Source organism: Anolis sagrei, chromosome X (assembly GCF_037176765.1).
Source record: "Anolis sagrei isolate rAnoSag1 chromosome X, rAnoSag1.mat, whole genome shotgun sequence".
Lineage (NCBI taxonomy): Eukaryota > Metazoa > Chordata > Lepidosauria > Squamata > Dactyloidae > Anolis > Anolis sagrei.
This window is the reverse complement of record NC_090034.1, coordinates 14,674,371-14,697,523: the sequence shown is the minus strand read 5'-3', so window position 1 is coordinate 14,697,523 and position 23,153 is coordinate 14,674,371. Positions and strand designations below refer to the sequence as shown.

At 50.2% G+C, this 23,153-nt stretch overlaps 2 protein-coding genes across 4 annotated transcripts in view; one reads left to right on the top strand and one right to left on the bottom strand.

The window, feature by feature from the left end:
- Positions 1-958: 958 nt before the first annotated feature.
- LOC132782063 (zinc finger protein GLIS2) lies at positions 959-21,039 on the top strand. 2 transcript variants are annotated; one of them, XM_060786724.2, is made up of 7 exons: positions 959-1,275; positions 14,932-15,162; positions 16,064-16,197; positions 16,552-16,728; positions 16,817-16,950; positions 17,046-17,164; positions 18,415-21,039. In XM_060786724.2, exons 2-7 carry the CDS (start codon positions 14,976-14,978, stop codon positions 19,263-19,265), a joined length of 1,602 nt encoding a protein of 533 aa, XP_060642707.2. In that variant the 5' UTR covers positions 959-1,275; positions 14,932-14,975; the 3' UTR covers positions 19,266-21,039. The 2 variants fall into 2 exon arrangements, with proteins under 2 accessions (XP_060642707.2, XP_067329434.1); XM_067473333.1 differs by lacking the exon at positions 959-1,275 and adding an exon at positions 3,727-3,943.
- A 180-nt stretch (positions 21,040-21,219) lies between these two features.
- The window catches only part of LOC137094726 (mitochondrial import inner membrane translocase subunit TIM16-like), an 80,245-nt gene continuing 78,311 nt past the window's right edge, over positions 21,220-23,153 (bottom strand). For both annotated transcript variants that reach the window (XM_067473332.1, XM_067473331.1), the window contains 3 exons: positions 22,836-22,978; positions 21,758-21,823; positions 21,220-21,384 (listed from right to left, as the gene is read on the bottom strand). In XM_067473332.1, the coding sequence (XP_067329433.1) occupies positions 21,298-21,384; positions 21,758-21,823; positions 22,836-22,978 (296 nt within the window). In that variant the 3' untranslated portion in view covers positions 21,220-21,297. The remainder of the gene's footprint in view (positions 21,385-21,757; positions 21,824-22,835; positions 22,979-23,153) is intronic.

Here is a 23,153-nt window from a genome sequence, read left to right as displayed (position 1 = left end):
AGGGCCATGTTCTAGAGGCATTTCTCCTGACGTTTCGCCTGCATCTATGGCAAGCATCTTCAGAGGTAGTGAGGTCTGTTGGAAATAGGAAAATGGATTTATATATCTGTGGAATGACTGAGGTGGGGCAAAGAGCTCTCTGCTGAAGCTAGGTGTGAATGTTTCAGCTGACCACCTTCATTAGCATTTGAAGGCCTGGCTGAGCCTGGGAAAATGTTCTGTTGAGAGGTGTTAAGATGTGCTTGGTTGTTTCCTCTCTGCTGTTTTGCTGTTGTAATTTTAGAGTTTTTTAATACTGGTAGCCAGATTTTGTTGATACTACTAATTGATGCTACTGTTTTAAATGACTAATGATTTCGTACTGTGTTGCTGATACTGGTTGTTAACCGCTCTGAGTCGCCTGTTGGGCTGAGAAGAGCGGTATACAAGTAAAGTAAATAAATAATAAATAAATTTATTATTTACAAGGTCCCATCAGGCAGAGAGCCCACTGCAGAGCCGCTTGCGCGTGCGCACTCCGCTCGGCTTCCTTCCCTCGCCCTGTCCTGGCGCGCGCGGGGGGGGCGGGGCTTCGTGTATGAGGGGGAGAATGGGCGGGGCTTCGGGTTCCGCCTTTTGCCCTGTCCTGTCGAGCGCGCTGGGAAGGCGGGGCTTCGGATAGAGATGAAGGGGGAGAATGGGCGGGGCCTAGAGGGAGGGGGCGGGGCCTCGAGTAGAGATTAAAGTGGGAGAATGGGCGGGGCCTCGGCTCGGGGTCCTTCCCTTGCCTTGTCCTGGCGCTCACGGGGAAGGCGGGGCTTCCGATAAAGATGAAGGGGAGAATGGGCGGGGCCTCGATTTCTCTTGTCCTATCCTGGCGCACGGGGAGGGGTAGGGGCGTGGCCTCGGGTAGAGAAGAGGGGAAGAAGGGGCGTGGCCTCGGGTGGTGGGAGGAGGGGGCGTGGCCTGGCGGAGGGAGGGAGGGACGGCCTCTCCTGCTCCAAAGGGGGCGCTGGGCGGCCGGGGCCAGGCTGGTCACTCGCCTCTCTCTCTCTCCCCTTCCTCCTCCCCCTCCTCCTCCTCCTCTTCGAGAGCCCCCAAAGGGCGGAAACGCCCCCCCTCCCTTCTTCTCCTTCCTGAGGCGCAGATGCGGCGCGGCCTCTTCGGCGGGGGGCTCCGTCGGGGCCGGAGGGCGGCCGGGGAAGGAAGGAGGGGCTGAGAGGAAGGAAGCAAGGAAAAGGGAAGAAGAGAGGGAAGAAGAGAGACCCCCCCCCTCGGGACGCGGACAAAGCCAAGGTGAGGAAGGGGAGGGGAGGGGAGGGGGGGTAGAGGGAAGACAGTGCGCATGCGCACTTAGGCCAGGCCTGGGCCAACTTCAGCCCTCTAGGTGTTTTGGACTCCCACTCCCATCGTTCCTAACAGCCTCAGGCCCCTTCGTTTTCCCCCTCAGCCGCTTAAGCGGCTGAGGGGGAAAAGGAAAGGGCCTGACGCTGTTAGGAACGATGGGAGTGGGAGTCCAAAACACCCAGAGGGCTGAAGTTGGCCCATACTTCACTGTGAGCCCCCGCCTCAAAAAACAAGGCCTTTCCTGCATTGCAGAGTGATGGGATTTCACTGGATGGCCCTTGAGGTCTCTCCTAACTCTATGATTCAATTATTATTGTTGTCATTGTGATACCATATGTCAGAAGAGCTTGGATGGGGTCTTCCTTCCAAGCAGAGTAATGGGTTTGGGCTGGATGGTCCTTGGGGTCTCTTCCAACTCTAGGATGATGATGGTGATGTATGGGTTGGATGGCCATCTGTCAGGAGGACTTGGATGGGGTCTTCCTTCCAAAGCAGAGTAATGGGTTTGGGCTGGGTGGTCCTTGGGGTCGCTTCCAACTCTAGGATGATGATGGTGATGTATGGGTTGGATGGCCATCTGTCAGGAGGGCTTGGATGGGGTCTTATTTCCTAGTAGAATACTGGGATTGGATTAGATGGCCCTTGGGATCTCTGCCAACTCTAGGATGATGATGATGATGCAGGGGCTAGATGGACATCCGTCGGGAGGGCTTGGATGGTATCTTCCTTCATAGCAAAATAATGGAATTGGTCTGGATGGCCCTTGGGGTCTCTTCCAACTCTAGGATAATGATGATGCACAGCTTGGATGATCAAGAAGGCTTGGATGGGGTCTTCCTTTCTAGCAGAATAATGGGATTGGGCTAGATGGCCCTTGGGGTCTCTTCCAACTCAAGGATGATAATGATGATGATGATGCAGGGGCTGGATGGCCATCCGTCGGGAGGGCTTGGATAGTATCTTCCTTCATAGCAAAACAATGGAATTGGTCTGGATGGGCCTTGGGGTCTCTTCCAACTCTAGGATAATGATGATGATGATGCACAGCTTGGATGGTCATCTGTCAGGAGGGCTTGGATGGGGTCTTCCTTCCAAGCAGAGTAATGGATTTGGGCTGGATGGTCCTTGGGGTCTCTTCCAACTCGCGGATGACGATGATGGTGATGTACAAGTTGGATGGCCATCTGTCAGGAGGGCTTGGATGGGGTCTTCCTTTCTAGCAGAATAATGGGATTGGGCTAGATGGCCCTTGGAGTCTCTTCCAACTCGAGGATGATGGTGATGATGATTATGATGATGATGATGATGATGCAGAGGCTGGATGGCCATCTGCCGGGAGGGCTTGGGTGGGGTCTTCCTTCCTAGCAGAATAATGGGATTGTTCTGGGTGGGCCTTGGGGTCTCTTCCAACTCAAGGATGACGGTGATGGTGATGTTGCAGAGGCTGGATGGCCATCCGTCGGGAGGGCTTGGATGGAGTCTTCCTTAGCACAATAATGGGATTGTGCTGGATTGCCCTTGGGGTCTATCCAACTGGGGGTCTATCCAACTATTGCTGCTGCTGTTGTGACACATCTGTCAGGAGGGCTTGGATGGGTGCTTCCTTCCTGGCAGAGTAACAGGATTTCACTGGGTTCTGTCCAACTCTGTTATGATGATAGGAGCCCGCGGTGATGCAATGGTTAAACCAGTGGTTCTCAACCTGTGGGTCTCCAGGTGTTTTGGACTTCGACTCCCAGAAATCCTAACCAGCTTACCAACTGTTAGGAGCTGTGAGAGCTGAAGTCCAAAACACCCGGAGGCCCAAATGTGGGGAACCACTGGGTTCAATCCTTATGCTGGCAGGACTGCTGACCAAAAAGTCGGTGGTTGGAATCCGGAAAGTGGGCTGAGCTTCTGCCTGTCAGCTCCAGTTTCTTGTGTGGGGACATGAGAAATGCCTCCCCTAGGATGGTAAAACATCTGGGTGCTCCATGGGCAACGTCCTTGCAGATGGCCAATTCTCTCATACCAGAAGCGACTTGCAGTTTCTCAAGTCACTCCTGACACATACAAAAAATGGGGATAATGATGATACAGAAGCTGGATGACCATCTGTCAGGAGGGCTTGGATTGTGATAGAAGAGGGTTGGACTGGATGATCCCTGAGGAAGGTTTCCATCTCTATGAGTCTATGATGCTATTTTTGGGGGGTGGGGGGTGTTCTCTTGACTGGCCCCAAATAGCATGCCTTTTCCTTTGTGATCCCCACATTGCCCCTCCCTTACTCTCAGTCTCATAGCTCCCCAGTATAATAAGGGGCCTTTCCCACCCTTTCTCTCTCTGTGTATGCCCCCCCCCCCCTCTATTTCTGTCTGGCGCTGCCTCCTCCTCGCAGCAGTCGCAGCTGGGGCTCTGCAGACAGCCTGGGGCCTGGCAGGCTCCCTTGGCAGCTGCCCAGGTGGAAGGAACGCCAGCAGCGCCGCCTCCTCCTCCTCCACTGCTGCTCAGGATGCCGCTGCTCAATGGAGGAGGAGGAAGAGGAGGCGGTGTCGGTGCCGGCGGCCTGGTGATGAGGTGGCGGATGCTGCTGCTGCTTCGCTCTGCTGAGCAGGGAAGCCAGGAGGAGGAGGAGCAGGCAGGTGCCCTGGGCAAAGCAGAGGGGGGTGGGGGCTGCCTGTGTCTGCGAAAGAAAAGGGGGCATGGAGGCTGTGCCAAGAGCTGGGCCAAGCCAGCCATCTGGGCACAGGGCCCTCTTCCTCCCCTTCGGCCCCCGCTGGGCATTGTCCTCGGCTGCTCTCTGCAAAAGTGGGGGAGATGAGATGAGAAGCCTCTCCACAGAGGCCCCCATCTTTGGGGGTCTCATTCCAAACAGCTGTGTCATGCCAGAGGGAGGGGATCATGTTGTCAGACCCTCAACTCATGCGTTGAGACCCCTCCCCAGTATGGGTTAGCGCCCCAACCCCACCTTCCGAGGCCGGGGGTCTGTAAGAACGTGACAAGGAATACGAATCACTGTTTATTATTATTTATCAAAATATGTATATCTCATGTGTATAACAATTTGGCTAATAAGTGGCTTTCATTGCATATTCAAACCAGGCAGCTTCGACTCATTTTAGGCAAGGTCCAAATTGAGCCGTGTTTCTCAACCTTCTGAATGCCGCGACCATTCATGTTGTGGTGACCCCCAACCCTTAAATTATTCTTTGCTACTTCATAACTGTGATTTTGCTACTGTTATGAATCGTAATGTAAATATCTGATATGCAGCAGCAGGATGTATTTTCATTCACTGGACCAAATCTGGCACAAATACCCGATATGCCCAAATCTGAATACTGGCGGTGTTGCGGGGGTGGGGTGGGGTGGGGGGTGGGTTGATTTTGTCATTTGGGAGTTGTAGTTGCTGGGATGTATAGTTCACCTACAATCAGAGAGCATTCTGAACCCCACAAACTTACTACACAGAACTCCCATGCCCAACAGAAAATACTGTGTTTGGTGACCCCTCTGATATCCCCTCACGACTCCCTGACCTCCAGGTTGAGAAACACTGAAATAGGAGGAACCACTTAGATCTCCCCCTACAAAGGATTTAATAAAAGTCCCTGCTTGGACTTGGGCCCAGGATCATGACCCATTGGGATTCCTAAGGGAAGGAGGTTCGTTTATGGGGAGCCCCAGCAGGAAAGACCTCCACCCCCCTGAAAAAATAGGTGGCTGTTGTGTCCCTTGCCTATTCAGGCAAGAATTCCCTTACAACTCTTTGTGCCAGAGGCTCTGGGGGATTGGGGCCCCTTTCTCTCCCTATTGGGACCCAAATCGAGGCAAGAGGGCACTGGTCAGGGAAGAAAGGGGTCACCTATCTGTCCCTCAGTTGGGAATGAGTGCTTCAGTTCTCACAGATAGCTTCTGATGGGGAGTAGTAGTAGTAGTAGTAGTAATAATAATAATAATCCTTTATTATTATTTAAATAATAAAGGATTTAATAATCGAACTGCAAGACTCTGGCACAAGCCAGTCAAGGTAGTCCCAGTGGTGATTGGCACACTGGGTGCAGTGCCTAAAGACCTTGGCCAGCACTTAAAAACAATTGGCGCTGACAAAGTTACATGCATTATTTGCCAATACAAGGCCTAGACACTTGGGAAGTGTCTGATGTGTAAGCAAATGCAAAAGCCAGCAGAGTGATCTTGTTTGCTGTGTGCTAATCTTGCTATGCATCTAATAATAATAATAATAATAATAATAATAATATCACACAGTCCTAAACACTCGGGAAGTATTCGACTTGTGATTTTGTGATTCAGAATCCAGCATATATATACTCGTTTGCTGTGACATACTGTGTCATAATTCATATTTATATGTTGGGTTGTATAAATTTTGTTAGTATGGATGAATTGTTGTTGTGTTCGGGCATTGAATGTTTGCCTTTTATGTTTGGAATCTGCCCTGAGTCCATTTGGAGAGATAGAGCGGAATATAAATTTATTTATTTATTTATTTATTTATTATTGTGTCAGTAAAATAATAATAATTTATGTGGGTTGTTGTAGGTTTTTCGGCTATATGGCCATGTTCTAGAAGCAATAATTCCTGACGCTTCACCTGCATCTATGACAGGCATCTTCAGAGGTTGTGATGCCTGCCATAGATGCAGGTGAGATGTCAGGAGAGAATGCTTCTAGAACATGGCCATGTAGCCTGAAAAACCTACAACAACTTATTTATTATTATTATTATTATTATTATTATTATTATTATTTACAACCTCTGAGGATTCTGGGAAGGCCATAGATGCAGGCAAAATGTCAGGAGAGAATGCTTCTAGAACATGGCCACATAGCCCAAAAAACCTACAGCAGCCCAGTGATTCCAGCCATGACAGCCTTCGACAATAATTTATGTGTTACCCACTTCTCCTTGAGGCTTGAAGGCAGACCCTCCACTCTGTTTTTGTGCAGAGAGGGCTGCCATAATTCAAGGCAGGATGGGAGTGGGGAGAGGGCTGCTTGTGAGTCCATTGCACAAAAGGGCTGCCATGTATAGCTATGGGGGGGGGGCATGTGCAGGCAGACCCTGACCCATTTTCTTGAGTCCCTTGTGGGCTCCCCTCCTGCCTCTTGTTGTGGCTCTGAAATGCTTTTAAAAGCCTCCTTTTGGGGTGGGTGTCCCTCCAGGTCAAAGGTCAGGGAGTGACGCCTTGGGCCTTGGAGTGGCTTGGTGCTGGTTCCCACTCCCCTGAATCCTTCTTTTCCTTTCTGTCTCTCTGGGTGTCTTTCTTTCTTTCTTTCTTTCTCTTGGCCTGTGCTCCCTCCCTGCGGCTGTGACCCAAAGGGTGGGGCCCTGGAAGGAGGCCGTGGCGGCAGCATTGAAGGAAGGCGGAGGGTGGGGTGGGGGGGCTGCTTAGGTCTCTGGCTGTTCCGGTTCCTCTGGATTCTGGGAAGGCCTCTTTTCCCAGGAATGTGGGGCTCCAGGCGGAGTTTGGCTTGGCAGCCTCTGCAACCCAGCAGCCGCCTTTGGAAGCAGGGAAGGGAAGGGGGGGCCTGCTTTCTGGATCCGCTTCGTGTCCAAGGCGCCCCACCCAAGGCGCCTCTCAGAGAAGCAGCTCAGGAATTCAGCCTTGGCTCCAGCACCCACTCCTTCCTCCCAATCCCCATGGATTTGGGGGGGGGGGGTGTATGACCCCACTCTTCCTCCTAGTAAGTGGGCAAGGAGACCCCCTACATCCCTTTGGCCTCTGCCCCATTAGCATATGCAAATGGTCACAGGGTGAACCAGCTACTGCCTGCCAAGGGGCCCAGGCCGACCTCACAGGTCTGTACAGAACACAAGGCCCCCTTTTTTTCCGTGTCAGGAGCGACTTGAGAAACTGCAAGTCGCTTCTGGTGTGAGAGAATTGGCCGTCTGCAAGGATGTTGCTCGGGGACGCTGGGATATTTTGATGTTTTACCATCCTTGTGGGAGGCTTCTCTCATGTCCCCAAATGGGGAGCTGGAGCTGACATAGGGAGCTCATCCACGCTCTCCCAGGATTTGAACCTCTGACCTGTCGGTCTCCAGTCCTGCCAGCACAAGGGTTTAACCCATTGCAACACTGGGGATTTCTTAAGTTGGGTGAAAAGTTTGGCTAGTTTGTAACGGTTTTTTTTGTGCAGTTTCCCCAGCACAACTTTAGGACTTGGTTCTGAAAAATTCCCTCCTGGACAAAAAAAATGTGCAAGGGTTTGGTTTAGGGTTTTTTTGTTAATTTGGGGTTGGGTTTTTTTTCCTGTATCTTCCTGCATCGAAAATGGATTATTTATTTATTTATTTGCTCAATTTATACCCTGCCTTTGTCTACCCCTGTGTTTTTCAACCTGGGGGTCGGGACCCCTGGGGGGGTTGTGAGGGAATGTCAGAGGGGTCACCAAAGACTATCAGAAAACATAGTATTTTCTGTTGGTCATGGGGTTCTGTGTGGGAAGTTTGGCCCAATTCTGTCGTTGGTGGGGTTCAGAATGCTCTATGATTGTAGGTGAACTATACATCCCAGCAACCACAACTCCCAAATGTCAAGGTCTATTTTCCTCAATCTCCACCAGTTTTTACATTTGAGCATATTGAGTGTTCATGCCAAGTTTGGTCCAGATCCATCATTGTTTGAGTCCACAGTGCTCTCTGAATGTATGTGAATTACAACTCCAAAACTCAAGATTAATCCCAACCAAACCCTTCCAGTATTTTCTGTTGGTCATGGGAGTTCTGTGTGCCAAGTTTGGTTCAGTTCCATCATTGCTGGAGTTCAGAATGCACTTTGATTGAAGGTGAACTATAATAGGAGCATAGTGTCTAGATCTAGGGAAGTAATGCTACCCCTCTATTCCTCTTTGGTTAGACCACACCTGGAATATTGTGTCCAATTCTGGGCACCACAATTCAAGAGAGATATCGACAAGCTGGAATGTATCCAGAGGAAAACAAACCCTATGAGGAGCGGCTTAAGGAGCTGGGCATGTTTAGCCTGAAGAAGAGAAGGCTGAGAGGAGATATGATAGCCATGTATAAATATGTGAGAGGAAGCCACAGGGAGGAGGGAGCAAGCTTGTTTTCTGCTTCCCTGGAGACTAGGAGGCGGAACAATGGCTTCAAACTACAAGAGAGGAGATTCTATCTGAACACGAAGAAGAACTTCCTGACTGTGAGAGCCGTTCAGCAGTGGAACTCTCTGCCCCGGAGTGTGGTGGAGGCTCCTTCTTTGGAAGCTTTTAAGCAGAGGCTGGATGGCCATTTGTCAGGGGTGATTTGAATGCAACATTCCTGCTTCTTGGCAGGGGGTTGGACTGGATGGCCCATGAGGTTTCTTCCAACTCTTTGATTCTATGTTTCTATGATAAGTCCCAGCAACTACAACTCCCAAATGACAAATGCAATCCCCTCCAACCCCATCAGTATTCACATTTGGACGTATCGGGTATTTGTGCCAAATTTGGTCCAGTGAATCAAAATACATCCTGCATATCAGATATTGACATTATGATTCATAACAGTAGCAAAATTACAATTATGAAGGAGCAACGAAAATAATGTTATGCTTGGGGGTCACCACAACATGAGGAACTGTATTAAGGGGTCCGGCATTAGGAAGGTTGAGAACCACTTCTCTACTTCAAAGGGGATTTTCAATGCCTTAAAACATATGTGGGGACAAGGGAGAGGGCCTTCTCGGTGGTGGCCCCTCAACTCTGGAACTGACTTCCCAAGGACACCTGGCATGCCCCAACTCTGGCAGTCTTTAGGAGGAGCCTGAAAATGTGGTTGTTCCAGTGTGCCTTCCCAGAAGAAGGAAACTCTCAGCAATATGGCCTCTTAAATGCACTTTATTACTGACCTAGGACTGTCTGCACACCCCATCCCTCTCTGAATAGTCTATCCCAGTTATATCTTACCCGTTCATGCCCAGCATTACTTTTTAAATTTTAATTATTACATTTTGCCCGGCCATAGGTTTATAAATGTTTATTGTGCTATTGTTCATGTTTATTGCTTATTTTTGTTTATGAGATTTATTTTAATGGTTTGCATTGCTTGTTGTTATTGCTTTTGTTATTGATGTGTTGTGGGCTCGGCCTCATGTAAGCCGCACTGAGTCCCTTGGGGAGATGGTAAAAAAGGTAAAGGTAGTCCCCTGACACTAAGTCCAGTCATGTCTGACTCTGGGGTGTGGTGCTCATCTCCATTTCTAAGCCGAAGAGCCAGCGTTGTCCGTAGACACCTCCAAGGTCATGTGGCCGGCATGACTGCATGGAGCGCCATTACCTTCCTGCCGGAGCGGTACCTATTGATCTACTCACATTTGCATGTTTTCGAACTGCTAGGTTGGCAGAAGCTAGGGCTGACAGCGGAAGCTCACACCGCTCCCCGGAATCGAACTTGCGACCTTTCGATCAACAAGCTCAGCAGCGGGGTATAAATAAAGTCTTATTATTATATTTATTATTATATAATTTTTAAAATAAAATTAGATTGGATTAAAATTAAAAGCATACTCTGCATTGGACTTATTTTTCAAAGCCCCAAACTTCATATTTCTAGACCAGGACCTTTTTTTCTCCATAGAGGAAAATGTGTCCCTCCCCTTCCCCCAAAAGTGGGGAGACCCTTGCAGCTGCTCCTTTTCTCTCTTGGGAGACCCCCCCCCCTTTTTTTCTCCCATTTCTTGTGTTGTTATTGGCAATTTGAAGGTCCGGTGTGTGTGTGTGTGGGCGTGTCCCTTTGCCTATGTTGCAGCTGAGCTGTATTCCCTTGTGGGGGGGGGGGTCCTATGGTTTCCTGCCGGGCCCCCCAAGAGAGAGCCACTCCCACATTCCTGCCTGTCTGAGCCATTCCTGGATGGCCCCCTGCCAGGCCCAGCCCAAGCAGGAAGGCTAGAAAGGCAAGGCGGAGAGTGGGCTGGAGGGCCGGCTTCCTCCTCCTTTTCCTCCATTCAGTGCCAGGAGCCACAGGGCTGGGCTGCGGCCGCAGACAGGAGGGGAGGAAGGCCCACTCTTTCCTTCCTGCAGGAAACACAGAAAGGTCCCTTGCAGGGGAATCTCTCCAGGATCCAAGCCTGGGATCTCAAGAACGGACATTTCTAAAGAGCTATGCAGCTGAAAGACACCCCGTCCCCCCACCGTCCTCAGGGCCATCCAGTCCAGCCACTTATTGTAAGGCAGGAAGGCACAGCCAACACCCTCCCGACCGATGGCTATGCAGACCCTGCTTAATAATAATAATAATCATCATCATCATCTATATAAATAAAAATGTAATGTTTGTTTGTGGTATTCACAGAACTCAAAAACCACTGGGGGAATTGACACCAAATTTGGACACGATACACCTAACAACCCAATGTATGTCCTTCACTCAAAAAATCGATTTCGTAATTTGAGAGTTGTAGTTGCTGGGATTTATAGTTCACCTACCATCAAAGAGCATTCTGAACCCCACCAATGATGGAATTGAGCCAAACTTGGCACACAGTTCTCTCATGACCAACAGAAAATACTGGAAGGGTTTGGTGGGCAGTGTCCTTTGGTTTTGGAGTTGTAGTTCACCTACATCAGTGGTTCTCAACCTGTGGGTCCCCAGGTGCTTTGGCCTACAACTCCCAGAAATCCCAGCCACTTTACCAGCTGTTAGGATTTGTGGGAGTTGAAGGCCAAAAACATCTGGGGACCCCAGGTTGAGAACCACTGACCTACATCCAGAGATCACTGTGGACTCAAACAATGATGGATCTGGACTACACTCTACACGAATACTCAATATGCCCAAATGTGAACACTGGTGGAGTTTGGGAAAAACAAAATCTTGATATTTGGGAGTTGTGGTTGCTGGGATGTATAGTTCACCTACAATCACAGAGCATTCTGAACCCCACCAACGATAGAATTGGGGCAAACCTCCCACACAGAATCCCCATGTGGGCCACAGCAATGCGTGGCAGGGGACGGCTAGTCTATATAAATAAAAATGTAATGTTCGTTTGTGGGATTAACATAACTCTAAAACCACTGGACGAATTGACACCAAATTTGGACACAATACACCTATCAGGCCAACGAGTGACCATCACTCATAAAAACACTGAAAAACACAATAGAAGAGACTTAAAAAGCCAAAAAACAAAAAAATATTACAACGCATGCACAAAACCACACACACACACACACATATATACACAAATATATACACACACAAAACACAGTGAATATACTGGGCCACAGCAATGTGTGGCAGGAGACAGCTAGTCTATATAAATAAAAATGTAATGTTTGTTTGTGGGATTAACATAACTCAAAAAGCACTGGACGAATTGACACCAAAATTGGACGCAAGACACCTATCAGGCCAACAAGTGACCATCACTCATAAAAATACTGAAAAACACAACAGAAGATATTTAAAAAGCCAAAAAACACATTGCAACACACACAAAACCACACACACACACACACACATACACACAAAGCACATATACACAGACTGGGCCACATTGTTAATTGCAGCAATAATAACTCCTGACCTCATAATCGTGTTAAAAAGCAAAGTATGGATTGTCGCCAGTGTTCATACTGCAGCATTGCTTAAGAGGGCCCAGCAGAGATTGTATTATCTGAGACTTTTAAGAAACCAACAATTGAATGAAAAACTGCTGGTGACTTTCTACTGCTGTGCGATTGAGTGTTCTAACCTATTGCATCTGGATATGGTTTGCTAATTGCACAGTGGCAGAAAAGGCACTCCAGAGGACTACTTACCACTATGACCGAGAATTATTGCCTGCCTTCTTCCCTCTTTGCAAGAACTTTATAATTCCTGCTGCCTTAAGGAAGCTCAGAGTATTTTTAGTGATCCAGCTCACCCTAGATAGTCATTCATTCATTATTTTCGTTGCTACTTCATAGCTGTCATTTTGCTACTGTTATGAATCGTAATGTAAATATCTGATATGCAGGATGCGTTTCCATTCACTGGACTTGGCACAAACACCCGGTACGCCCAAATTTGAGTACTGTGGGGTTGGGAGGGATTGATTTTGTCATTTGGGAGTTGTAGTTGCTGGGATTTATAGTTCACCTACAATCAAAGAGCATTCTGAACTCCACCAACGATGGAATTGAACTAAACTTGGCACACAGAACTCCCATGACCAACAGAAAATACTGGAAACGTCTGGTGGGCATTGACCTTGTTTTGGAGTTGTAGTTCACCTACATCCAGAGAGCACTATGGACTCAAACGATGATAGGTTTGGACCAAACTTGGCACAAATACTCAGTATGCCCAAATGTGAAAACTGATAGAGTTTGGGGGGAAAATGACATTGATATTTGGGAGTTGTAGTTGCTGGGATTTATAGTTCACATACAATTAAAGAGCATTCTGAACCCCACCAATGATAGAATTAGGCCAAACTTTCTACACATAACCCCCATGATGAACAGAAAATACTGTGTTTTCTGGTGGTCTTTGGTGACCCCTCTGACACCCCCCTCGTGACCCACCCTTGGGTCCTGACTTCCAGAATGAGAAACACTGCATTAGGCGTTGTGCAACAGTTATTGTGAGGCTTATCCAGAAAGTAAGATTACAAGATTTTTTAAAATATAAAGAATGAATATATTTTAACAAAACTTATATGGATTGTAGCATAGGTATTACATTATTTTTACACATAAAATTATTTTTCCCTCCACCTTTTTCAGCCAGTTTGTCACTTCTATTATCACCTCCTCGTTGTCAGAAGAGTGTTTTCCACCCAGGTATCCCTTCAATTTGGTGAACAGATAATAAATCACTGAGTGTGAGATGGAGGCTGTGAGAGGGGTGGCTTAAAACATCCCAAATCAAATGAAGTCAACAACTCTTGTGTAGCATGAGCAGTTTCCAGACGCGGATTGTCATGAAGGAGGCAAACTCCCGCTGTCAGCATCCCACAAAGTTTGTTTTGGATGGCTCTGCCAAGTTTCTTCGTGGTCTCACAATCTATTCCATACCCATTTTGTCACATGCTGTCTTGACATTACATCCTCTCCATAAACTGAAATGATTTCGCAATGAATCGGAGTGGTGTGTATGCCCTTAGCATTTCGGTAGCGTATTACAGCATGAACTTCGTACTTGGAGGGAAACGGAATGAGGATGCTCATTTCTGACCTTCACCACCACACCAGTGGATGACCTACTGATGACTGGCAGTGGTCGTTCACTTCCACTGGCTTCCTGCTACACAGCAGTGATACCAACTACCTCTGAGAAAATTTGCCATTGCATGAGTGGTGTGCTGATGTGCATTGTCGTGAAGGAGACAGACAGAAGGGAAACGGAATGAGCATGCTCATCTCTGACCTTCACTGCAATACCAGTTGATGAGCTACTGACGACCGGCACTGCTCATTTTCTTTGGCTGGCTTCTCGCTACACGGCAGTGATACCAACTACCTCTGAGAAAATTTGCCATTGCATGAGTGGTGTGCTGATGTGCATTGTCGTGAAGGAGACAGACAGAAGGGAAACGGAATGAGCATGCTCATCTCTGACCTTCACTGCAATACCAGTTGATGAGCTACTGACGACCGGCACTGCTCATTCTCTTTGGCTGGCTTCTCGCTACACGGCAGTGATACCAACTACCTCTGAGAAAATTTGCCATTGCATGAGTGGTGTGCTGATGTGCATTGTCGTGAAGGAGACAGACAGAAGGGAAACGGAATGAGCATGCTCATCTCTGACCTTCACTGCAATACCAGTTGATGAGCTACTGACGACCGGCACTGCTCATTCTCTTTGGCTGGCTTCTCGCTACACGGCAGTGATACCAACTACCTCTGAGAAAATTTGCCATTGCATGAGTGGTGTGCTGATGTGCATTGTCGTGAAGGAGACAGACAGAAGGGAAACGGAATGAGCATGCTCATCTCTGACCTTCACTGCAATACCAGTTGATGAGCTACTGACGACCGGCACTGCTCATTCTCTTTGGCTGGCTTCTCGCTACACGGCAGTGATACCAACTACCTCTGAGAAAATTTGCCATTGCATGAGTGGTGTGCTGATGTGCATTGTCGTGAAGGAGACAGACAGAAGGGAAACGGAATGAGCATGCTCATCTCTGACCTTCACTGCAATACCAGTTGATGAGCTACTGACGACCGGCACTGCTCATTCTCTTTGGCTGGCTTCTCGCTACACGGCAGTGATACCAACTTCCACTGAGAAAATTTGCCGTTGCATGAGTGGTGTGCGGATGTGCATTGTCATGAAGGAGATAGACAGAAGGGAAACGGAATGGGGATGCTCATCTCTGACCTTCACTGCAACACCAGTTGATGAGCTACTGATGACCGACACTGCTCATTCTCTTCGGCTGGCTTCTCGCTACACAACAATGATAACAACTTTTCCCACGAAAATTCCCCATAAGATCTCCATGCCTTGTAACCTTACTTTCCAGATAACCGTTATAGAATGTATTGTAGATGGATGTTTTGTTTTGTAATTCTGCATATATAATGTAATTGAGGATGTCATTTAATTTCGTTGTACCACGTACAATGACAATAAAGTTATTCTATTCTATTCTCTTTCCTGCAGGTTGAAGCTCTGCCTCCCTGACAAGAAGGGTCTGACCCCTCGCCATGCATTCCCTGGACGAACCCCTGGACCTCAAGCTGAGCATCTCCAGGCTCCGGGAGAAGGGCGGCTGGGCCCCCGTTGGCCCCAAGCGCCTGGACCCCCGGGCCTCGGAGGAGGAGGAAGAAGAAGAAGAGGAGGAGGAAGGGACCCCCATCGCCAGCCCCCCCTCCCCGTGCTCCCCCAATGGTGGTGAGTCAGTGGGATCCCACACTTTTCAGTGCAATGCTCTTGCCTTAAAAGTCATCAAACTCATTCTGAGGATTGGAGAAAAAGGTTTAGCCCTTACAATTTCGAGCTTTGTCTTTAACTGCCACGGCTCAATGCTATGGAATCTTGGGAATTGTAGTTTTACAAGTTCAGCGAAAGAGTGCTTTTTTTTGTCGTGTCAGGAGTGACTTGAGAAACTGCAAGTCACTCCTGGTGTGAGAGAATTGGCCGTCTGCAAGGATGTTGCCCAGGGGACGCCCGGATGATTTCATGTTTTTATCATCCTTGTGGGAGGCTTCTCTCATGTCCCCACATGAGGAGCTGGAGCTGACAGAGGGAGCTCATCCGCCTCTCCCCCGATTCGAACCTGCGACCTGTCGGTCTTCAGTCCTGCCAGCACAGGGGTTTAACCTACTGCGTAACTGGGGGCTCACGAAAGAGTGCTGATGCCTCACCAACTCCCAAGCATCCATAACATTGAACTATGGCAGTATAGATCGGGCATGGGCAAACTTAGGCCCTGCTTCTGCGTGTTTTGGACTTCAACTCCCACCATTTCTAGCAGCCTCAGGCCCTTTCCTTTTCCCCCACAGCCGTTTTCAATCTGAGGCTGGATGGGAGGATTTTAATGTTGCCTTGCTCCCTAATTGCAGAAGGGTGTTGGACTCGGATGATCTTTGGGGGTCCCTTCTAATTCTGGGATTTGGAGCCCAGTGGAGTCTCCTTCTAAGGAGGTTTTTAAAGCAGAAAACGGATGGCCATCTGTTGGAAGGGATTTGGAGGTGCCTTTCTGCCTGGCAGAAGGGGGGTTGACCTACAAGCTGTATGTCTTCCAGCTCTAGGATCCTTGGTTCACAGACCCTTGCCCCTTTCTGCCCCACAGGCCTCCCGCCGCGGCCCCGGTGCCCCCAGGACAAGAGGGAAGCCCCCTGCCCCTCGCAGCCGCCGACCATTGACCTCCGCCTCTCGCCACCCCCAGAGACCCCCGCAGGATCCTCCTCCTTCTCTTCTTTGCGGGTGAGTCCACTAGCCCAGGCATGGGCCAACTTGGGCCCTCCCTCCAGATGTTTTGGACTTCAACTCCCATCATTCCTAACAGCCTCGGGCCCCTTCCTTTTCCCCCTCAGCCGCTTAAGCGGCTGAGGGGGAAAAGGAAAGGGCCCGAGGCTGTTAGGAATGATGGGAGCTGAAGTCCAAAACACCTGGAGGGGGGGCATGCCTGATATAGAGGAAATACATCGTCTGGGTGATGGGTTGTGTGGTTGCAAGGAATTTAACAATCAAAAATAAATTAAAAATATTATTAGGGGGGGAAATATAGACCCCGTTATCTGATTTTGCGGTGCTGACCCCCCCCCCCCCCCAATCCAGGACCTGCCTTCACTGCGCTACATCGAGGCCCTGCAGAGCTCCTTCCAGTTCTTCCTGCCCCTGAACGCAGGGGGGCTGCCCTTGCCCGCCTCGGCCTTCCTGGGGGCCCCCAAGGAGAAGCGTCTCTCTCCGGAGCTCCCCCTGCAGAAGCAGCAGCTGGTCTGTCAGTGGTCCAAGGTGAGCGGGGCCCCAGAGGTGTGCAGGGGGCCTTATTGGGGGGATGGGGAGATGCGCCCCTCCGCTGACCCTCCTCTTGTCCCTGCAGTGCCACCGGCCCTTTGACCTCCTACAAGACCTGGTGGACCATGTCAACGATTTCCATGTCAAGCCCGAGAAGGACACTGGGTACTGCTGCCACTGGGAGGGATGCGCCCGCCACGGAAGGGGCTTCAACGCCAGGTATGGGGCCAGCAGGTGGGGACGGCACAACTTTCGGCCCCAGGACCACCTGTGATCCATTTCCTTACCCTCCCCCATGGACTTCCTTCCTGCAGGTACAAGATGCTGATCCACATCCGGACCCACACCAACGAGAAGCCTCACCGCTGCCCCACCTGCAACAAGAGCTTCTCCCGCCTCGAGAACCTGAAGATCCATAACCGTTCACACACAGGTGAGTCTCAGCGGCAGGGCAGGGGGGTGGGGTGGGGGGAAATGGATGATACTGACAGCACCCCACCCTTTTTGGTAGGGGGCATTTGGTGCCCATGTTGTCATCCTGGCAGAGAAGGGACTGGCATCAATAAGGGGCAACAAATTGGCTGTGAAAGAGCACAGCATCCTTTCAGATGTGGAGATAGGATGGAGAGGGCAAGAATAGGGAAACTGGCTCCTTGCTGGCAATGCAGAGAGGAATGTTATCCTGACTAGGATCCGAAGAGTTAAAAGGCTAAAACCTTTCTTTTCAAGCAGGCTGTTCAAGATGGCAGTCTGTAAGACTGAGCCAGGAGGAGGCTGTGTTTGGTGCAATTCAATAGATGTGTTTAATGGTTTTATTATTTTTATATAGTAGTAATAATAATAATAATAATAATAATACACATGTTATTATATATTCTTATTATTCTTATTATTATGGGTGACAAAGGCAAAATAAAGCATTAATAGATGTGTTTAATGATTTTTTAATTTTTATTATATATACACACACACACACATATAATAATATATACACACGTCACACACACACACACATATAATAAAATAATAATATACACACACATGTATATTTTTGTTTATATATATTATTATTATGGGTGCCAAAGGCAAAAGATTAATATCCCACCCGCATAGAATGGCTCCACAAAGGATTAATAGATGTGTTTAATGATTTTATTATTTTTATTTATTATCATTTATTATATATTGTTATAATATATTTATAAAATAACAACAATAATAATAACATAATATATACACACGCACCCACACACTTGTATATACGTTTGTTATTATATATTGTTATTAGTATGGGTGCCAGAGGCAAAATATTAGTCTCCCATCTTCATGGGATGGCTCCATAAAGCATTAATAGATACATTTAAATTGCTTATTATTTTTATTTATTTATAATTTATTGTGTGTGTGTGTGTGTGTGTAGTGTGTGTGTGTGTGTATGTATGTGTATATATATATATATATATATATATATATATATATATATATATATATATATGGTATTATTATATATTGTTATTATTATGGGTGCCAAAGGCTAAAGATTAGTCTCCCACTTGGGGTGGGCAGCTCTCTGTTCATCCTAATATATTAGAGAAGGCCCGCTGAGGCCGATAACCCCCTCCAAGACCCTCCTTTCCCCACATTTCAATGCTCCCCTCTGCCCTCTCTCCTTCCCGCCTCCAGGGGAGAAGCCCTACCTGTGCCCCTACGAAGGCTGCAACAAGCGCTACTCCAATTCCAGTGACCGCTTCAAGCATACGCGCACACACTACGTGGACAAGCCCTACTACTGCAAGATGCCCGGCTGCCACAAGCGCTACACGGACCCCAGCTCCCTGCGCAAGCACATCAAGGCCCACGGGCATCACATCTCCCAGGAGCAGCAGCAGGAGATGCTTCAGGCGCAAGGAGGCCCCTCTGCCATCATCGCCACCTCCGCTGCCTCCAAGGGGGGCTCCCTGGCGGGGGATGGGCCTTTTGCTAGCGCCCAGCTCCTTCTCCCCGGCCTCTTTGGGGGTCCCGGCTTGAGTGGCCTGCCCCTTGGGCCCCCAGGTGGCCCCCTGGACCTCAGCGCCTTGGCCTGCGCCGGACTGGGCTCCACGGCAGGCATCGCTGGCCTCCCCAGTCCCGTCCTGGCACCCCTGAACCTGGCCAAGAGCCCCCTCCTCTCCGCCCCCTTTGCGTCCGGCGGGCTGGGGCTGCCCCTGGTCTCCCTGCTGGCTGGAGCCTCCATTGCCAAGGCCGAGAGGTGCTCCCACGGGAACGGAGCCCGGCTCCTCAAAGGCGGTGGCAGTGGCGGCATTGTCAGGGGCAGCTGCAAAGGGCTCTTGGAGCGGACTGACTTGGCCAGGCTGCGGGCCGGGTCCCCTATGCCCGAGGAGGGGCTTCCCTTGCTGCCTGGAGGTGCCTTGGACCTCTCCACAGGGGTCAACTCCGGGGGGAACCGGAACGGCAGCAGCGGGGGCGAAGCCTTGCCCCCTGGATGGGTGGTCATCCCCACTGGGTCGGTGTTGCTCAAGCAGGCGGTGAACTGAGAGGAGGAGAAGGACAAAGGTGAGGAGGACTGACCACTGGGAGCCGGTTGCAGAGCAGGCTCCCCATCACTGCCTCCCATTTCCTGTCCAGACGCCAAGGCACCGGAACAGCCCTGTGCCCTGAAGCTTCCAGTCCCCAGGGGGGTTTGCTTCTGAGACTTCTCTTCTTGGTCAAGGCAAATGCACGAAATGGTCCAAGACCCCAGCGCAACCTCCAAGGTGGGTCTGGTGCCTCCCTGAAACGGCTGCCCTCCTTTGTGGCAGAACAAACAGTATCTTATCAGAGGGGGGCAGGCCTCTGCCCCTCATATAGCTCCCCCTTGTATCTCCTGACGGAGCCAACTTGGCCCCCTTTGCCCTCATTTGCTCTCTCTTACGACGGAGGAGGAGTCTCTCCTGAGCGAAGCAATAAGCGCCATTTCCATGGGCAGCGGCTGTGACAACCCCCCACCCCCACCCACATTCCTGTTGTGCTGCTTGGACAGGCTGACCTTTGGGCTTTGGCCCTTGTTGGGGACACTTGCCTTTCCCTCCCTGCCAGGCCCACCCCAGGTTGTCACCAAACCTTCAGGGCCTGGAGGATCCCTTCTTTTCCTTTCTTTAACTGCATAAAGGTAGAGCCACTCCACGGACGCTGGAGACAGACACAGCCCCCGTTGTGCCCTCCTCTTCGGCCCTTTCTGGACTCCTTTGATGTCCTCCCTGCAACAGAAAGGCAGGGGCAGCCCTTTCCTTGCCCTTTGTAAAGCCCCACTGGCCCAGGATTTTCTCATGGGGGGAGAGAGGAGATTCTGTGGGGAGGGAGGGAGGGAGTGCTGGGTCTGGAATGGCTGCTGGGTGAGTGGGACCCCTTCTGTACAAAGCTCCCCCTCCCATGACAAGGCATCATATGCTGCTCACCAATTTGCATTCCCCCCCTTAGACGCGGAGGGACTGACTTATTCACTTCCCCTCTATGAGCAGTAGGGCCTCACATTAAGGAGGTCAAACAGGACTGTGGGGCGGGCCCTGGGGGGGGAGTGTCTCCTTTGTGGGCAGCCTCCTCCCTCTCTCCTTGGGCCACTTGCCTTTCCCTCCCTGCCAGACCCGTCCCAGAATCCCGCAAGACTCTCCCACGGACAGCCAAACCTTCAGGGCCAGGAGGAACCCTTCTTTCCCCTTCTTTAACTGCATAAAGGCAGAGCCACTCCAGGGACACTGGAGACAGACTCGGCAGCCACGGTGCCCCCGTTGTGCCCTCCTCTTCCCCTCCATTCCAGTCTGTTTCCAAGGAGCTCCCTCTCCCTTCACAAGGGGGGTCCCTGTGTGCCTGTCCACACCTACTTTTCTCAGAGGGACCCCTCCTCTGGGCTTCCTGCAGCCTCCTGTTGACCATTCCCCCCTGTGCCACCCCGAAGGGAGCTGGCCTCCCAGGTGCAGGCGGAAGCGTGCTCCTTCGCTTTGGGGCTTGAGAGCAGCACTGCCCTTCTTCCTCCCTCCCTCCCTTCCGGCATCTTCTGCCGATCGACCAGGCCTTTGAGCCGGTGCTGTGTGCTCCTGCGTCCTGCTGTTCTCTTCCTGTCTGTTTGGGCCGCCAGTATTTTAACAGTTTCTAAGTGCCTTTCGATTGTAGTTCTATGTTGGTCCCCCCACCTCCCCACCCCCCATGTTGATAGCATAGTTTTAAGGCAGGAAGCCATGAGCTACGACCGATGACCGGCCGGTCCCCTCTTCTGCCCCAAAGGAAGGAGGGCCGGTTACGACAGAAACAATAAAAGCGAACCCAAACACTCTAGTGCGCCTCGTTTTCAGTGCCTTAAGGGGGAACCCATTCACCTCGAATGAAGGGCTCCAGTGCAGGGGTTGTGTATCGAGACTCGCAGAGGCCAGGATGCAAATTGCACAGACAAGTTGCCCAAATTGGAAGGTTGTCTGGACCCCTGTCGGACACAAAGCGACGCTTGCAGACGAAGGCTATACAAGAGCAATTTATTAGCTAGCTATAACTTAATGATTGGGAAGGGAAGGGAAGGGAGGGGAGGGGGGTTAGGCGCTACGTTTCAGCCTTGTGCTGCGGTTCCTGTTCTCCTTGAGACTGGATCCGGAGTTCTTCGTCCAGGCGCTCCTTGGCCCTCACCACCTGCAGAAGGAGACAGAGATGGGATGGAAGAAAAGTCATACAGAGCAGGGGGGCTGTGGGACCCTCCTTTGCGCTGTACCACCACCGGGGAGGCAGAATCAGGCTCAGGACACACAGCAGAACAAGACTGACTCTGCTGCCATTTGCAGGAAACACCTGCCAACTAGTTTGGGGGTGGGGGTTAAATGAAGACTCTTGGCATCTAAACCAGTTGCAAAGAGAGGTGGGTATTATCATCATTGTCATCTTACTGCAGTTCTCAGGATGGCTTGCCCAATGCTGGCGAAGGGCTCCTGGGGCTTGCAGGAGGGGAAGCAAAGGGAAAGGCAGAGCCAGGCCCAGAGATCGTGGGCAAAATGGGGGCCCCACTCACCTTGGATTGCAGGTAGAAGGAACCACCCACTGACTTGTCGTTCACCTTGAACAAGTGTTCGTAGTTCTGCCAAGGAGAAAGCAACGGGTTGGTTCCCAGCAACAGACTGATATCCAAAAGGGAGATCCCTGAATGAGGTAGGATGGAGGCTTTGGGGGGGGGGGTGTCCCTGAACACAGCAAAAGAAGCCTCTTCTCAACAGGCCCGGTTCTTCCCAACCAAGAGTCCTGAGATCGGTGAGGCACAGAATCCTAAGTTCCTCCTGCAAACTATAGCTCCCATGATTCTGCAAGAGTGGTGAGGATGTAACTAACTTGCATGGACCGCCTTGTAGCTGTGCAATGCCTTATGGTGCGAAGCCATGGAGAGGCATGTGAAGACCTTTGGTGGGGTACGCTATGAATCATGTGCCAAAAGACTTCAGCAGAGGATCCTAGAATCACAGAGTTGGAAGAGTCCCCCAAGGGCCATCCACTCCAACCTTCTTCTATGCAGGAGAAGAACAATCAAAGCCTCCTGACAGATGGCCATCCAGCCTCTGTTTAAAAGCCCCCAAAGGAGCTTCCACCAGACTCCAACACAGGGAATTCCTCTGCTGACCAGCTCAGAAAGTTCTTCCTAATGGTCAGGTGGGAGGTAATTTGGACCCATTGAGTCCTATTCTCCAGGGCAGGAGAAAGCAAGTCTCCTTCCTCTTCCTTGTGGTGTCCTTTCAAACATTTAAACATTATCATCATGTCTGCTTCTCTTCTGGAGGCTAAACAGACCCAGGTCTTTAGGGGATTCATGATCTCCAGACTTCTGATCCTATTAGTCACCCTTTTCTCCTGGACCCCTTTCATCTTGTCAATATCCCTCTTGAATTAGGCAAGGAGAAGGTCTGACCAATGCAGAAGAGAGTAAGACTAGGACTTCCCTCAAACTGGACTCTATACTCCCTTTGATCCTTTCCGTTCTACTGGGAAAAGTGTGCAAAGAAAGTTGAGAAAGGCACATAGGTCTGGGTTGCAGGAGTAGCTCAAGGGGGGCTTCCATCTTCCATCAATGCCCTTCTCCCTCCCCAAATGCGCCCCCTCACCTTCTGGATCTCCTCTGGGCTAAGCCTGGAGATGTTGAGGATTTGCTGGGCCTCTTGGAGGCTGATCCCGGAGAGGCTGGAGGCTGCGGCAGAGGAGGATCGGGGCCCTGCCTGTCCCCGGGCATTAGCTGCTGCTTGGCTGGCTGTTGGGGAAGACAAACGGGACATGGTTAGGCCTCTAATGCAACGAGGATATGCACCATCAAGTAGAACTGAGGTATTCAAGATCCCTGGGGAACACTCAGTGCAGAACCGGAAGGAATCCATCAAGAGCAGGACCCCAATCTCCCACAAAGTATCCTCTTCCGTACCCTGAAT

Excerpts from the sequence above, each read along its gene's own strand:
- LOC132782063 (XM_060786724.2), top strand. The coding sequence starts at position 14,976 with ATGCATTCCCTGGACGAACCCCTGGACCTCAAGCTGAGCATCTCCAGG. Across the intron at positions 16,198-16,551 it reads CCTCCTTCTCTTCTTTGCGG|GACCTGCCTTCACTGCGCTA; the intron begins GTGAGTCCACTA and ends CCCCCAATCCAG. Across the intron at positions 16,951-17,045 it reads GGAAGGGGCTTCAACGCCAG|GTACAAGATGCTGATCCACA; the intron begins GTATGGGGCCAG and ends TCCTTCCTGCAG.